The sequence below is a fragment of the Muntiacus reevesi genome, chromosome 2 (assembly GCF_963930625.1).
Source record: "Muntiacus reevesi chromosome 2, mMunRee1.1, whole genome shotgun sequence".
NCBI lineage: Eukaryota > Metazoa > Chordata > Mammalia > Artiodactyla > Cervidae > Muntiacus > Muntiacus reevesi.
The window spans coordinates 279319677-279336761 of NC_089250.1; the positions used below are offsets into that span (position 1 = coordinate 279319677).

The window sequence follows — 17085 nt, forward strand, 5'->3', positions numbered from 1 at the left end:
TAGGGCTCTGTGGAGCATAAATTTGGCCCTTCGTATCAGTCATTACCATTTCTGTGTATCTTATTGTGGTAGATTAAACAGTTCCCGGGTATATTTCTAGAACACGCACAAAGCATTACAACTTCCTCTAAGGGCCTAGAAGGCTCTACACAGGGAGCCTGAAGGTGATCCTGGGGGTGAACAGAAAGCAGCAGATGACAGAATTCCAGGGTCAGGACCCGATTGTCACCTTCCTTTCTGGTTTGGACGGGTGAAAAACTACGTTACCCAGAAGTCTGAGGCCGCGTGTTTGCGCCGAAGCTGGACCAATGACAGCCGCGGACCGGGCCGGAACTTCCGGGCGCTTTAATGACTGCGTCATCAGTCGGTGTCCAGTGCGTGCCTGGGGCTGTAGGGACTGAAAAGCCGGCGTGGCCGCTTGTCCCCGGCCGGAGCTGGAAAGGCTGGTGAGGAAGCTGTTCTTCTCACCCCTGCGTCGGTCAGTGTGCGAGCCTGACATCCGCCCCGGGTCCTCCGTCACGGGGGTGGCTCCTGAGCGCGCACCGGGGCCCCGATCCGTTTCCACAGCTCTGACGCGATAGCCTGGGCCTCTACGCCTGGGCTACTGAGGCTCGGAGAGCGACGGTCCGCCGGGGTCTCCCCGCCCTAGGCAGCCTCCGGGCGGCGGGCGGTGAATCCTGGAGCCGCCGCTGAGCCCCACGCTCTCCACAAGGCCCGGCGATGGCGGCGGCGTGGATGGACCCCATGCGGGTGAGACAACCATTTCACCTCTTTGCATTTGTTTTTCTTGGGGTTGGTGTTGATCACTGCCTCCTGTACAATGTCGCAAACCTCCTTCCATCGTTCTTCAGGCACTCTGTTTATCAGATCTAATCTTTGAGTCTGTTTGTCACTTCCACTTTATAATCATAAGGGATTTGAATTACGTCATACCTGTATGGTTTAGTCGTTTTCCCTACTTCTTTAAATTTAAGTCTGAGTTTGGCAATAAGGAGTTAATGATCTGAGCCACAATCAGCTCCAGGTCTTGTTTTTGTTGACTGTATAGAGCTTCTCTATCTTGGGCTGCAAAGAGTATGATCAGTGTGATTTCTGTATTGAACATCTGGTGATGTCCATCTGTAGAGTCTCTTCCTGTGTGTTTTTGGAAGAGGGTGTTTGCTGTGACCAGTGCATTCTCTTGGCAAAACTCTGTTAGCCTTTGCCCTGCTCCATTCTGTACTCCAAGACCAAACTTGCCTGTTACTCAAGGTATGTCTTGGCTCCCTACCTTTGTTCCAGTCCCCGTGATGAAAAGGACATTTTTGTGTGTTAGTTCTCGAAGGTCTTGTAGGGCTTCATAGACCGTTCAACTTCAGCTCCTTCAGCGTTGGTGGCCGGGGCACAGGCTTGCATAACTGTGACATTGAGTGGTTTGCCTGGGAAACGAACAGAGATGGTTCTCTTGTCTTTGAGATGCACCCAAGTTCTGAATTTCGGACTCCTGTTGACTATGAGGGCTGCTCCATTTCGTGTAAAGGGGTTGTTTCCTAGAGTAGTAGATCTAATGGTAATCTGAATTAAATTCGCCCATTGCAGTCCATTTTAGTTCTCTGATTCTTAAAATGTCTATGTTCACTCTTGTCGTCTCCTGTTTGACCACTTTCAGTTTGTTGAACAGAAAGGTATATAACCGGCTTATAAGATTTCTAAAATGGCAGCTAGTTGCCAGCCCTTTGTTCTTTTCACTTTCTGATTCTCCTTCCTCACAAGGATGTTTTAGCAGGCTAATTTCAAGGGCTTTATTCTGGACATTAGTAAAGAACTAAAGGGGTGGGTTAAACAGTTACTATAAATGATCCAATCAAAAACTTAGGTGGCCTCCAGGAAGATTATAACTGTGTGACTCTCAGCCTGTGAGCAGCTGGAGGAGGGAACCCTCCTTTTAGGAATAAAAACAGTGGATTTCCCGCTCCGTGTGCTTGCTCCCAGACCTTTGTAGTGCGCCCTTCTGCAGAGGTAAAGACCACCTTACGGAGCCATCTTCGATTGTCTGTCTTCCTCCCCCGACACCCTTTGAGAGCATTTGCAGCAGGCGTGTCAGGGAGGGCCAGCTCATTTGCTGGAGGCTCCATCCTGCTCAGCCAGGACAGACAGACAGCCCATCCGAGGCCTGACTACAGCCTGCACCGTCCTCAGCAATTCCTGCTCCCTGGTCCTGAGGCATTTGCTCCGGGACACATGCTGACAGGTCTCATAGAGATGAGGGGTGGTTCCTGTGGATTCTCCCTGGGAGTCTCCAGGATTCAGAAAGCACGGAGCCCGTACAGGCCTGTCCACTTCCATGCAGCTATCACCGCTTCGGGTGATGCTCCTGTGAGGTGTGCGATGATGTGCGAAGTTGTTCCACAGGCAAGTGTTGATTGAGGACTTTGGATTCTGACCTCAGGAATGGGGCTTCAGGCTGGGGACTTTTTAGTCACTTTAACAAAACGTGCAACGCGCTCAGCCCGAGGCAGGCACACAGTGGGGACCAGTGGGTGCGGGGTGCTGTCGCTGTGGTTATTATTGGTGTTGGGATATCAGTCATATTTTCAGCCTTTTTCTTTCTCATTTTTCTGAGATCGTCGCGCCCTTACACTTCTGTGCCCCACTGCCCCTGCAGACGGTGCTGACCTCGTGTCGTTCTCTGTTGGCTCGCACACGTGAAGCTTCCGTCTCCTCCGTGGCTGTGGTCACCCCCAGGTGGTGGCCGCCTCCTTGTGTCCCGCCCCGAGCTCAGCCCGCGGGAGGTGTCCGGTCTCTGCGTCTTCGCCATGGAAAGGAATGGGCTCTGATCCCACCAAGAGCCCCAAGACCAACTCCGCTGCCTCTGTTGACTTTCCAGGTGCCTGTTACTTACGAGGACGTGGCTGTGACCTTCACCCAGGAGGAGTGGGGGCATCTGGGCCCCGTCCAGAGGACACTGTACTGGGAGGTGATGCTGGAGACCTGCAGGCTCCTGGTGTCTCTGGGTGAGGCCCCCACTCTGCTGTCTTCTCCCTCTGACTCCAGGCCTGGCGGGCTGAGAAGGTCTTTGCGGCCCGCCAGCCTCCTCCCCCAGAGCTTCAGTTGTTTTCTGTTCTCACCTCTTCCTGCCTGGGCCCCGTAGGTCTCACTGAGGGAGGGTTAGACGAGAAGACTAGTTTGCCTTTGGTCTCAGCCAAAGGAAAAGGGTGTGTTGGGACGGAACGGGGGCGTCTCACAGAATCCGGAGGCCAGAATTCCCGCTGGGCTCCCCAAGGGACCGACGCAGTGACTTAGAGAAGCGTGTTCTGCCCTGGCTTCTGGGGCTCCCGTTCTGCCTCTCTGGGTCCGCCGTGTGGCTTTCTTTTCACAGCGCTCTCTTTCTTTTGCTGCTGCAGCTACTCTGCAGAAGGAAGTAGTCTCCAAGTGCTTTCTCTCTGCCACCCGCATCCCCCTCACCTCTGTTTGCTTCCGGATGTCTGTCTTGTGTGTCTGTTCATGCTCGCCTCATGTCATTCTCCCACACGCTGTCCTCAGATGGTAAGGAAAGTAGGGCTGTTGGCATGAGTGACTCAGAAAGCTTGTCCACTCTAAAGGCACATCTTGATCACGAAAAGCTCTCCTTTGCATTTTTTGGTGGCACGAGTCCTTTCTTCTGTGAAATCTTGACAACAGTAAGTGATACTTGATGTTTGTACAAAGGTCTCTATTTGATCCAATCACAGTGTGGGATTCCCACTGCAGGGTTTTCTTTTTAGTGGTTCGTGAAATACTGAATTCTGGTGTCCCCAGGTCTGCCCCTCCCTCCGGCCCCGTCTCCTGAGCTCTGACGCCCCCGCCCGTGTCGCCCTCTCCCCACCACAGCCACTTGTCTGAGGCTGCTGGCCTCACCCCCGCTGTGTGCCGTCTCCCTCTGACGGGAGCACTCGGGAGACCGGGTCTGGTGCTCGGCCCCTGGCGGCTGACCCCTGCTCTGCTGCCCTGCCCGTGAGCGCTGTGTCCCGGGCCAGTGACTGAACCCTGCTGTGTGTCCGTCATCGCATAGGCAGTGTCCTGAAGGCATGCAGCGTCCTCCTCACGTGGCCGGCAGTCCTGAGGGTGAGTGAGAGCAGGTTTAGCCTTTGTGGACCCCTGCTGCTGTCGCTGCTGTTAGTGACGACATCATCCTCCTTGTCATGGTCATCGCCTACACGTGGACTCAGCGTTCTCTGAAACAGTGTTGGGTGGCTTTGTATGTAAATAGGCCAGGTGCCAGAGGTGAGCAGACCTTGGTTTTCACCTTGGCTCAGCCATTCACCGAGTCCTGGCTGCAGCAGATCATTTCATCTGCCTGAGCCCCTGTTTCATTACCTGTAAAATGGTGCTTATTGCTCTATGTACCTCATGTGGGTGCTGTAAGGAGATCCTGCAATAGAATTTTTCATGCAAGGTCCACAAGGACAGTCAGAATAGTCCTTTGCTTAGGACCTAAAAAGACTCAGATCCGTGCACTTACCTTGTTCTTGAATGAGCAGGCTCAATATTTTAGATACGTATGTCATTTCTTTTCTAAATTAGTACATAAGCTTAATTCAATTCTTTTTTTAATACATTTAAATTAAATTGCTTGGCATAGTCCCTGGAATATGGTCATACCTGTAAAAAATGTCTTTTTAAGACTATTTTTTTAAAATCAGTTTAGGTTCACAAAATTGAGAGGAAGTACAGAGATTTCCCACAATCTGCTCCCTGCACAGGCGCATTGGGTGTTGTTTAGTCATTCAGTCGTGTCCGACTCTTGTGACCCCATGGACTGTAGCCCGCCAAGCTCCTCTGTCCATGGGATTCTCCAGGAAGAATCCTGGAGCGGGTTGCCATTTCCTTCTCCAAGGGATCATAGCCTCCTTCATTATCTGTGTTCTCCGTACATGGCGCATTCGTTACAGCTGATGTGTTTACATGAACACATGATGACGTAAAGTCCATAGTGTGTGTTAGGGTTTACTCTCGGTATTGTACATTTCATGAGTTTGGACAGATGACATGTATCCATTATAGTATCGTCCACATTACTTTTGTGGCCCCAGAAGTCCTATCTGTTCACCCCCAACCCTCACCAGCCACTGATCTTTTTGACTGTCTCCATTTGTGTTTTCCAGAATGTCATATAGTTGTCATCTGATAGTACTTAGGCTTTTCAGATTGGCTTCTCTCACTCAGTAATGAGCGTCTGCTTCTTCACGGCCTTTCATGGCTCTCTTTGATGCTGAATGATACTGTCTGGATGTGCCATAGTTCATCCACTTACCCGCTGAAGAAATCTGAAGTGAGAGTCGCTCAGTCCTGTCCGGCTCTTTCTGACCCCATGGACTGTCCATGGAACTCTCCAGGCCAGAATACTGGAGTGGGCAGCCATTCCCTTCTCCAGGGGATCTTCCCAACCCAGGGATTGAACCCAGGTCTCCCACATGGCAGGCGGATTCCTTACCAGCTGAGCCACAAGGGAAGCTCATCTAGGTTGCTTCCAAATGTAGGCAGTTATGAGAAAAGCTGCTGTGAATGTCCGTGTGCAGGCGTGCAGGTTTCTATGCAGGTGTGAGTTTTCAGGACCTTGGGGTGAAGAGTGAGGACTGTGATTGATGGGTCCTGTGGTGAGGGCGTGTGTAGTTTTCTGAGAACCCACCAGACTTCAGGATGGTGGCATCATTTACATTCCCGCCAGCGTGGAACGAGGGTTCCTGGAGTGCAGCCTCCTCCCCAGCATTTGGTGGTGTCAGTGTTCCTGTTTGGCCCCTTCTCATAGGCGTGCACTGGTGTCTAGGTTTAATTCGCATTTCCCTGATGACAGTCTAATGGAAGTCAGTCCTGAATATTCTTTGGAAGGACTGATGCTGTAGCTGAAGCTCCAATACTTTGGTCACCGGATGTGAAGTCCTAACTCATTGGAAAAGACCCTGATGCAGGGAGAGATTGAAGGCAGAAGTAGAAATAGACCTCAAAGGATGAGTTGGTTGGATGGCATCACTGACTTGATGCACATGAGTTTTACCAAACTGTGGAAGTTGGTGATGGACAGGGAGGCGTTTTGCAGTCCATGGGGTTGCAAAGAGTCAGACACGATGGAGTGACTTAACTGAACTGATGACAATCTGTGGAGCATCTTTTCATATGCTTGTTTTCCATCTGTATATTGTTTTTGGTGAGATGTCTTTTAAGGTCTTTGTTCTTGTTTTTGGGAAGCTTTCTGTTAAGGTATTTGGCTTATTTTAAAATGGGGTTGTTTTCCTACTGTCTAATTTTAAGAAATATTTGTATTTTTGTACAACTGTGCTTTATCAGATATGTCTTTTGCAAATATTTTCTCCTGTCTGTGTGTGGCTTGTCCTCTCCTATCTTTTGGCAGAGCACAAGTTTATAATTTTTATGAAGTCCAGCTTATCAATCATTTCCTTCCTGGGTTGTGAGTTTGGTATTATATCTAGGGAGGTGTCACGTACCTGTAGTCACTAGGTTTTGTCCTGTAATATCTTCTAGGAGTTTTGTGGGCGTTTATTCCATTTGGATCTGTGGTTCACTCTGAGTGAATTTTGTGGAGGGTGTAAGGCCTCTGTCTCAATGGCATTTGTGACGTGTGGATGTCCTGTTGCTCCGCCGTTCGTGGCGGAGACGAGCTTTGCTCTGTCGTGTTGCGTTTGCACCTTGTCAGCAATCCGTTGAGTGTATTATGTGAGTCTGCTCCTGTGCTTTCAATTCTGTTCCGTTTATCTTTCACCAATATCACACTGTCTTCAGTACTGCAATTTTATTGTAAGTCTTGAGGTTGGGTAGCATCGATTCTCACATCCACTCTGCTAATGAGTTCATCAAAGGCATTCATCAGTGGTGTTTGATCTGTGACATTTCTTTTTGCTTCTAAATTAAGAGTTTCCTTCTATCTGCTTACATTGCCCGTCTGTTTTTGGATGCTGTCTACTTCGTTCATTAAAGCCCTAAGCATATTCATCAATGTCATTTAAAATTCCTTATCTGATAATTCCAGCATCCCTGGCCGGTCAGGTTCTGATGCTTGCTCTAGCTCTTCAAATTGTGTCCTTTGACTTTTAGCATGACTCATGCCAGTTTTTCTCGACAGCTGCACATGATGTGGAGATAGATCTCATGATATTGTGAGGGCCTGCCTATTACTGAGTCCCACTTTACTTTTTTTCTCAGAGTTGTCTGCTCTGAACCTGCCGCAGTTCTTTGATTATAGTTCAGGTTTCCTCACCTGGCGCTGGTTCTCGTGGCAGCTCTGCTCACTGGTCTCTGCTCCCGTGACTCACTCTATTCCCTGTGTCTCCAATCTTGGGGACAGCAGCTTACCCTGCTCCCTAGCCTCTGTTATTGACCCAAGACGACTCGATTTTTCTGTCTGTTCAGCTTTCCACTTGTTGTTCAGATGGAGTGGGGACTCGGAAGCTCCTTAAAGGCAGAACTGGAAACAGGAAGTTCACTAAATATGAGTTTTGCCTTACCATTAGAGCTAAGAAAATGCCATGGCAACATGGCAGACTGATGAAGCTCCTAGACTCAGAAGCCGCAGTTTAGTGAAATCTTCTCAGGAGGTGACATTTGAGGTGAGAACCAAAGAATGACGAGTAAGCTAGTCAGAGGAAAGTGGGACAGAACAGCCTTCCAGTTGGACAGGGCAGCACATGCAGAGCCCCTGGGGCCACAGGGGGCGTGACTCCTGACAGCAAAGGGCAGGCTCCTTAATTTGCGTTGCCCTGTCCCTGAGCACATAAGCAGATGGGGGGAACATCTGCCTAGTGATGACTGGTGAGTCCTGGGCCGCGGTTTAGGATCTGCGCTGCGGGTGCACTTTCTGTGTGGGCCCCGTACCTCCGGCAGCGACTTATCTGCGTCCCTCACCCCCTCCTTTGTTGATGTGTGTTTGGAGCAGTCTGTGCCCGAAAGGAAATGTATCATGTTGTCTAAGGAGAAGCTCAGAGGTGATGCTGGCTCCCAGGTGGGGGTGCCAACCCAGGTCTCTGGTTCTCCACATCCTTGGTCCTGGTGCTGAGGCCAGTCCTCTCGGAGACATCGCAAGCTGCTTTCCGAGGGCAGGAGCAGGTGACGTGGGCCACCTGTGGACCTTAGCTGCTGTCTGTGTGACGATGGAGACCAGGGTCCATAGCCTGCCAGTTTGGTCACCAGCACCCGGGAAGCATTTAAGGCCGCGGGTACTTGGACTTCTCCCCACAGGCTTTGTCTGACCTGTTCTGTGCTGGTAACAGGACACCCTGCGTGTTGTTGGTGTTCAGGGAGGCAGGCGGAGGCCCCTGACTCCACTGAATTAGGTGAAGTCCTCAGGAAATAGTCTGAGCGGCGTGGGGATCTGGGGATGGAGATCGGGGAGGGGGCCTGTCTGTGCAGCCGGCGGTCACATCTGCCGTCTTTGGGGACTGAGGGTGGTGTCCTCACATGTTTTCCCATGTGATGCAGGGTTCTGTTTGCCTGGAGGGGAGCAGCCACATGTTGGGTTCTCTTCCAAACCCTGCAGTCCTGGTCTCGGTTGAGAGGCTGCTTCTTCCCACACATCCCCACATTCTCTTTTTTCTCTCTGAACAGGATGTCCTTTGCCTGAGCAAGAGCTGATCCCCCCGGCGGAGCCTGGCCCTGAGTCACAGACGTCAGAGAGAGGGCCCACCCCTGGCTCCTGCTCGTGTGAGTACCCACAGCTGGCCAGGGCGGTCATGGCAACATGCACACCTCGTGGAGGCCACGGCCCGTCTGCTCGGTGAGAATGTTCCTGTCGTGGGCGCGGGGCATCCCTGCAGCCTTTGGGCCCATGCTTGCCCTGCCCTGTGATGCTGCTGGGAGGTGCGGGGTGTGTCAGCTCAGTTCGGGCTCTCAGCTCCACGAGCGTGAGCTTAAGGACTAGGTGTGACGCAGCACACAGCCTTGTGGCCCAAGGACGTTCCGTGATCTTTGTCTGTGCGTTTGGCCAAGGTAAATCTAGCTGCTCGAACAGGCGTACTCCAGAATCTCTGTGGCACAGTGTATGGAAAAGTGTTCTTCTTGAGCCAGGGACCACGTGGGTCTGTGGGAGCTGTGAGCAGGCAGTTTTTCGGGACCGGGGTGCCTCCTGTCATTCGTGTGGGCCCTCCAGGGTTCCTGGCATCCTCCAGCTGGCAGCGGGGAGACGGAGAAGGAAAAGTGTCACAGCAGCTCCCAGCACGGTGTTTCCCTCACGCCCCACTGACTTGCGCCTTGAGCTTGTCATCTGGTGCCGGGGCTGGGAAGGGAGGCTGAGTGTGTCCACGCAGAGGAAAGAAATGCTTTGCTGAGCGTGGTTTGTTACGCTCTGTCCGGTCCTGGAAACTTGCAGTCCTCGTGGTGCCTGCCTGTTGGGTGGTTAGGGGATGTGATAGGCTGTGTGTGGACTTGCTCCTCACTGGACCTGACCGTCGAGAGCGCCCAGCAGACGTGCGCCGCTGGTGTCCCGGGGCTGGTGCTTGCGGGTCAGGGCAGTGCCTCACGTCTCCTGCTGGACAGCGGAGCCTTCGCCACCTCCTCTGCCACCGACGTTCCCGGCATCGGGCGGACAGGTGCACCCTCTCGTCTTCTGTCCTCTTTGCCTAAACCTCAAGGCACCTCACAGCCAACACACCCGAGAGAGAGCGCAGACCTTGCCCACTCCTCCCGCCTCGCGAGCAGGTCAGGAGGCGGGCACCCCTCAGACAGCCCCTCGGCACGCCCTTCTCCACCAGCGCCTCCGTCCAGGCGGCACCAAACCCTGCCCGTTCCGTGCGCGCGTCTCAGTCCGTCAGCTCCGCCAGCTACGCGAGGCCCGTCCCCACACTGCCAGCCCAGGCTCGCGGCTTCTGCCTGGGCGATGCCAGCACGCGCCTGGCTGGCCTCCCTGCCTCTGCTCTCTGCCCCCTGGTCTGCCTGTCCTGTCTCCCACACTGACCCTCGCAGCCACTCCCCGGCCCCGAGGCCTCGGCACGTCTTCCCGTCAGCAGGAGAGCCTGGTCCTTGCGCCGCTTCACCCTTCAGGCCTCGCCTGTCGCCCGAGTGTCCCGTGTGTGGCTTCCACCCTCGCCTCGCACTGCCTGGCTGTCCCCCACACGGTGGTGTCTGTGTTCCGGTCTGCTCGCCCCCCTCCTCCCCCGCGTGTCCACACGTCTGTTCTCTGCCTGAGTCTCCACTGTTGCCCTGCAGAGAGGTTCATGCTCTTATTCCTAAAAATCTCTCCACGGGTAACCACGCATTCTTGTTCTCACGCCTTCAGTTTGCCTGCTTCCTGGTTCGGCCCCTCGTGCGCATGTTGGACGAATCCAGAATAAAAGGGTAAATCTGACTGACTGATTTTTATTTGCCCTGTGTCTGGCCCTCCACTGCACATGGTATAGGTGGTATGCCACTTCATCTTCACAGCAGTCCTACAAGACAGGTTCTCGTTTCAGCTTTAATTTTCAAAAGAGGAAAATGAAGGCCTGTGACATTTGAGTGCCTTGCCATAAAGCTCACGTTGAGTTCTTCTGGAATTCAGGCCTAGGTTTCTGTGGTCAGAGACCATGGTACTCACATGACCCTAACTTCTGTTCGGTGGAGCTCAGGTACAGGTCTCACTTCACGGCTCTGTGGGCCCATTGTCATCACTGATTCATGAATGACCTTGACTAGTTGATGTAGGAATGGAATTATTTCTCTGCTTATTCGTTTCTTTTTGAACACAATGCACTTTACATCCCCAGACTCCAGCCTGAGCACCTTGCTCATGCCCTTCTGTCTCAGCGTGGGCTGCTATAACGAGAAGGCCACAGCCCAGGTAGCTCAAGCAGCAGACTTTGTTCTGTCAGTTCAGGAATCTGGGAAGACCTGGATCAAGCTGTTGGCAGGTCCCGGCTGCGGAGGGCCCGCTCCCCTGTGTGCAGATGGCAGCTCTCTCCTCCTGTCCTCATGTGGCAGCGAAAAGGAGCAAGCTGTCTCCTCTCTCTTCTCGTAAGGACACTAATCCTGTCTCAGAGCCCTCCTCTTTCCAGCCTTGTGCCCTCATGCAGGACAGCTCCCTGCTTCTGGAAGACTCTGTGCCTTTGTTCGTTCTCTTTCCTAAGGCTGGGAGAACCTCGTCATCTGCTGTGTGCTGCAGCGTCTGCCACACCCGGAGGTCTGCCCTCACCAGGAAGCCTCCACAGCCCATCCCTGCCGCCCACCTGGGGGCACTCGGTACCTCTCCACTGGCTCCCCTGTGCGTAGCACCGTGAGGTGTTGTGGTTTGCAGCAGACTCACCACACGCAGCGTCACCATTCCTCTCTGCCCTCCTTGTCTCCAGACATTCTGTCCCCTGTCCATACTCTCCCCCCTGGGCTTTCCCTTTAAAATTTTCAAGAATTCAAACAGGAGAAAGAAATTGCAAACTTGGGTTTCAGAGACCCGAAAAGATGGCCCCTGTCTTCATCTTATTCCCACTGACATGGTGATATTGTTTCATCTACTCTGCCATCACTTACGAGCCTTTTTGTGTATTGTCTTCCCTCCAGGTGACAACAAAAACCCTGAGGCCCCACAGCCTGCCCCTTCCCACCCAGCCTCATCTGACGAAATCTCTCCCCAGAAACAGCTGACTCAGTGGGACTCAGAACACTCCCAGCTGGTGCAAACCAAGGATGGGGATGTGCCATTGGAGATGCAGGAAGGTCCCCTGAGATCAGGCATAGGCCATCAGGGGAAGGAGCTCCCTAGGAAAGTGAACCCTGATCATGGTTTAGGGACAGATGACCATCTGCCCTCGAGGACTGCACAGCAGCGAGTCCCTCCAAGAGACATGCTCTATGAACGGGAGTCACGTGGACTGGTGACAGGACCCCTGACTCATGAAGAAAACTTTCCCTATAAGTGTGGGGATTGTGGAAAAGCTTTCAACACACATGGCTTCCTTGTTCGACACGAGCAGCTTCACTCTGGAGTGAAGCCCTATGGATGCGCAGAGTATGGGAGAGCCTTCAGCCAGAGCACACACCTCCTACAGCACCTCCTGACCCACACCAGGGAGAGGCCCTACGAGTGCAGCGAGTGTGGGAAGGCCTTCCGCCGCAGGTCACAGCTCACAGCACACCAGCGGATCCACACCGGGGAGAAGCCCTATGAGTGCCGTGAGTGTGGGCGGGGCTTCTCTAACAGTACTAGACTCATCCAGCACTCCATCATCCACACCGGGGAGAAGCCCTACAAGTGCCTCGAGTGCGGGAAGGCCTTCCACCGCGGGGCACAGCTCACGACGCACCAGCGGATCCACACCGGGGAGAAGCCCTATGTGTGCACTGAGTGTGGAAAGGCCTTCATCTACTGCTCCACTTTCATCTTCCATAGAAGGGCCCACACTGGAGAGAAACCGTATGCGTGCAAGGAATGTGGGAAGGCCTTTAGCAGCCGGTCAGGCCTCAGCCGGCACTTCACCATCCACAGCGAAGAGAAGCCCTACAAGTGCACGGAGTGTGGGAAAGCCTTCAGCCGCAGATCATACTTCAACAGCCACCAGCGGATTCACAGTGGAGAGAAGCCCTACAAATGCGTGGAGTGTGGGAAGACCTTCTGGTGGAGCACAAGCCTCGTTCGACACTCCATCATCCACAGTGGAGAGAAGCCATGTGAGTGAAGTGAGTGTGGAACGGCCTTCGGTTGCAGCTCGTCCCTTACTCAGCACCAGAGGGTTCATACTGGGGGAAACCCTGCCAGATGGGGGACGACTCCGCACACTTATGTCATGCCACATTAGAGTCGAACCTCTAAGAACTCTTTCTAGGGAAAGATTTCTGCACGTAACCCCTGAGGAGAATCTTTTGCCATTGAAACATCTTACTCAGAATCTGATCATTCATACCAAAAAGAAATCCCCTCATTTTTCTTCCCTGTGAGAAAACCTATTTGCAAGATATCAATTGTCATCTAAAGAATCATGTTAGAAATGGAGTCAGCCTGGAAGCTTATTCTGTATCTGAAAATTCATGCAGGAGAGTGAGCCAATCTTTATTTTGCACTTAGCATAACCTTCAGGCACATCTTCCTCCTCAGTTTACACTAGCAAAATTATCTCAGGGATATTTAAACAAAAGAGGAAGAGACGGAAGAGAAGAAGAAATGCAAACACAGCTTTCAGATATCCATGAGGAGCCTGAGGCATTTTGTCATCCCTTAGTTTATCTGAGTTAAGAGGAGTGTTGTCGCAGAGATCAGAGGGCCTCGTTCCTTTTATTTATCTTGTATACACATGCACTGCTGTCCACTGTCAGGAGAGTTAAACAGCTGAGAGTGTGTCTGGAAAGATTTACTAATAGCCACCTTTGCTTGCCTGGTAGCTCAGACAGTAAAGCATCCGCCTGCAATGCAGGAGACCCGGGTCGATCCCTGGGTCGGGAAGATCCTGTGGAGCAGGAACTGGCACCCCACTCCAGTGTTCTGGCCTGGAGAATCCCATGGACAGAGGAGCCTGGCGGGCTACAGCCCATGGGGCTGCAAAGAGTCGGACACGACTGAGCAGCCTGCACACACACCTTTGTTCTACAGCATTGTCTCTGCCCTTGGGCAGCCTGTGTCTATGAGGAGTATGAAGGCTTGACTTACACTTTCTTATTTAAGGGGATAAAGATGTATGTGTGAGTGAACCCATTTTACTGAAATGATTTTTTTTTCTTTCGCCAGGTGAGTTGTTACACACTCCTTAGCGGATTCCGACTTCCATGGCCACCGTCCTGCTCGATTGATGTTTTTGAAACATAATGTGTCATGTGTCTTTAACCAGCTGACACTCATACTTAATCTCTTTATCTTTTTATTTGTCTGTAGGGTGAGTAGGACAGTGTAACTGCATCCTTCCCACATGTCCCAGTTCTTCCCTCTGATTCCTCCTTAGAGAGGCTTCACGAACACGTCAGTGCGTTTCTGGAGGTTGAATGGCAGCCAAAACAGAACAAAACACACAGCTAATTTAAGCTAAATGACAGCAATACATTCAGAGAAGGAATCTCATTTTTAATCTTACAAAAGTTTGTGTGAAGGTTCACTATCAGGTAAAGTGACTGGAAATTTTCCGCTTGAAATGAGCTTGTGTCAGTACAGTGCAGGTGAGTCCACAGTTGTCGCCTTTGGCTTGGTCCCAGCATAAGGACTGATGACTGATATCATTTGTCAGGGTATGTTGAGAGTCCTTCCTTTTATTTTTTTAAGCAACATGTGATAGTATTACCTCACGTTAAGAAATACACTGTACAGAAAGACATAAAAATAATCATGTACTCACTGTGAACCTTTCTCAGGGCTTTTCAAATGACTCCATGTCTTGTATGGCCATTGTAGGCCATGTCATTTCTGTTGTGTTACTCTGGCATTATTGTGAAGGCCACTCTTCATGCTTTTCATGTCTTGTCTAAGAAGTCTTCAGCAAGCTCTAGGTTCTTAAATCTCTGATACAAGTTGAGTTCCTTTTTGTATTAACCGTGTGCAGTTTATGTTGTGGTTTTTCTTGCCTAAGGATGTTCAGTTGTTCTTGGCACCATTTGAGTAGTTGAAAAGATTATCCTGCCTCTATTGAACTGAAATTAGTAAAAAAAAAAAAAAAAAAATCTGTTGGGCATGTTAATTTTTGGACTATTTCTGAGTTCTTTATGTGATCCTACTGATCTGTGTATTTAAACCTCTGCTAATACGTTATGTTGAATACTGTAGCTACTAAGTCTTAAAATTGGATAAAGTACTTCCATCTTCTTTATCGTTTTTTTCTTTATAGTTTTTAAAATTGATTTAGCTTCCCATGTCAGTTTTTCCTTTGGTTTTGTGTATAAGTTTTAACATGTACTGGTCTATATATTAAAAACATCTTGTGGGATTTTTATAGAAATTCCATTAATCTATGGATCATTTTTGTGAAATTCGGCATCTTTATTATGTTGAGTCTTCCACTCCATGAACATGGTATGTTTCTGCATTTATTTGGATCTCTGATTTAGTTCATAAGTGTTTTATAATTTTCAGCTTATTACAGATCTTGAGCATATTTTGTTAGGTTTTTATTGAGTTTTTAACTTCAGTTTTATCATTGTCATTACTGTTATTGAGAAATATATTAAATTTTTATATGTTGACTTTGTATCCTATGCCCTTGCTGGACTCATTTATTAGTTCTAGCAAGTTTCTTTGTTGGCAGATTCCTCAGGATTTTCTTCATAAGCAATAAGTTATCTATCTGCAGCTCAGCTCAGATGGTGAAGAATTTGCCTGCAGTGTGGGGGGCCCAGGTTCAGTCACTGGGTTGGGAAGATCCCTGGAGCATGAAAGTGGCAACCCACTCCGGTACTCTTAGCTGGGAAATCCCTGGAGAGAGGAACCTGGTGGGCTGCAGTCCCTGGGGTCACAAGGAGGTGAACACAACTGAGCAAATAACACTTACCTGGGAATAGTGAACATCTTATTTCTTCTTCCTTAGATGTGTCCTTTTTATTTCCTTTTCCTTTCTTTATCCTGCTAGCTAGAATTTGCAGTACAATGTTGAATAGAAATGATGAAAGAGGACGCCCATGTCTTGTTTTTAATGTTAACGGGAAAGGATTCAGTGTTGCGTGACCATTAAGTAAGATGACAGTATGGGTTTTTATATAGATGTTTTAAAATCAAGTTTGGTAGGTTTCCCTCCTCATTTGCAAAGAGCTTTCATTATGAATTGGTGTTGAATTTTGTCAAATACCTTTTCTCTTTCAGCTGATAGGATCATACGACTTTTCCTCTATAGCCTGTTTATATGATGGATTGTCTGCCTGGATTTGAATGTTGACCAAGCCTTGCATTTCTGCAGTAAACCCTGTAGTTATAGACTGTGGAACACACAGACATACACACATTCCTTTTGCCAGTATTTTGTCAAGAAATTTTATGTGTAAAATCATGAGCATATTGGCCTATACATGGTTTATTTTTTTGACACTGCTGTCTGAATAATACTGGCCTCCCAAAATGAACTTTGAGTGTTTCTCCCTCCCCACCCACCCCCTGCCCAGCCTGGTTGAGATTTTGAGAGTTGGTTTTCTTTCTTCTCTAAATATTTGGCAGACTTCTCTGGTGAAACCATTTTGGCCTGGAGATTCCGTTTAATGGAATTCATTAACTACAGTTCATGAGACTATGTAGCGTTGTCATTAGCTTTGATACATTGTGCACTAGAGTTTCAAGTTGCATATCTTATAATGATTTAAAATCAGCAAAATTATGCCTTGAATAATAGGACTTGAGCACTTTAGAGGACCATAGAGACCCTCTTCAATTTAATGATTAGAAAACTGAGGTGCAGAGAAGGCAGGTGGCGAGTGCAAACCCATATGCTCAAGGTAAAGCCAGATCATGTCTGTCCTAGCCATTGGAATTCTGCCCTTTATACTGCTTAATAAAAGCCCTATCCAGTTGGCATTGAGGATGTGATTATTTTCAAAAAGCACATTTTTATGATCTTTCCTTCCTTCAGGCATAGTTATTTTGTAACAATTTCAAGCACATCTTTAGATGTTTTCATTCACATCTTCTGTTACTAATCTGTGTCCTGTTTTATTTCATTCTGTTTTATTTCATCCTATGCAAATTAAAGTTTTTTTTATAGTCCTGTTTATTGTCTGTTTTATATATATTTATTTTGTGCTAAAAAGCAAACTCCTCTATTTAGCATATGCAGTTCTATATGTATCTATCAGGACAGATTTATTCATCTTGGTGTATGAATCTGGTAGAAACTTGACCAATGTTATTCCTGCCTTATAAAAATTACTGAGATAGTATTAAGATGTTTCAATTAATTTATAGATGTAACTTTTTATTCTTAGAGTAAGATTATTTTACATAAGTTGATGTTTAAGATTGTATACAAATTTAAAAATATGTCTTCCTGCTATTTTCTTTCTTAAATCTATTTTTCAGATGCAAATGGACACTTTTGTATTTTGTTGTTTTTAAATAACTCTAATATATTTATTTTCCAAAATTTTATTTGCTTTATCTCTGTAGCATATCTTCAAAACTGAGACTTATAAACTGAATATTGCTGGATAGTTTTCAGCCTACTAAAAACTACTGACGTCTAATTCAAACATTTATTC

The 17085-nt window shown here is 49.1% G+C and overlaps 1 protein-coding gene across 1 annotated transcript; it reads left to right on the forward strand.

Moving 5' to 3' along the window:
• Nucleotides 1-379: 379 nt before the first annotated feature.
• LOC136161805 (zinc finger protein 805-like) lies at nt 380-13611 on the forward strand. Its single transcript, XM_065926911.1, is given in 4 exon segments — nt 380-750; nt 2867-2993; nt 8575-8670; nt 11494-13611. Coding segments are annotated over 4 exon segments (1488 nt in total). The 5' UTR covers nt 380-720; the 3' UTR covers nt 12729-13611.
• Nucleotides 13612-17085: the final 3474 nt, after the last annotated feature.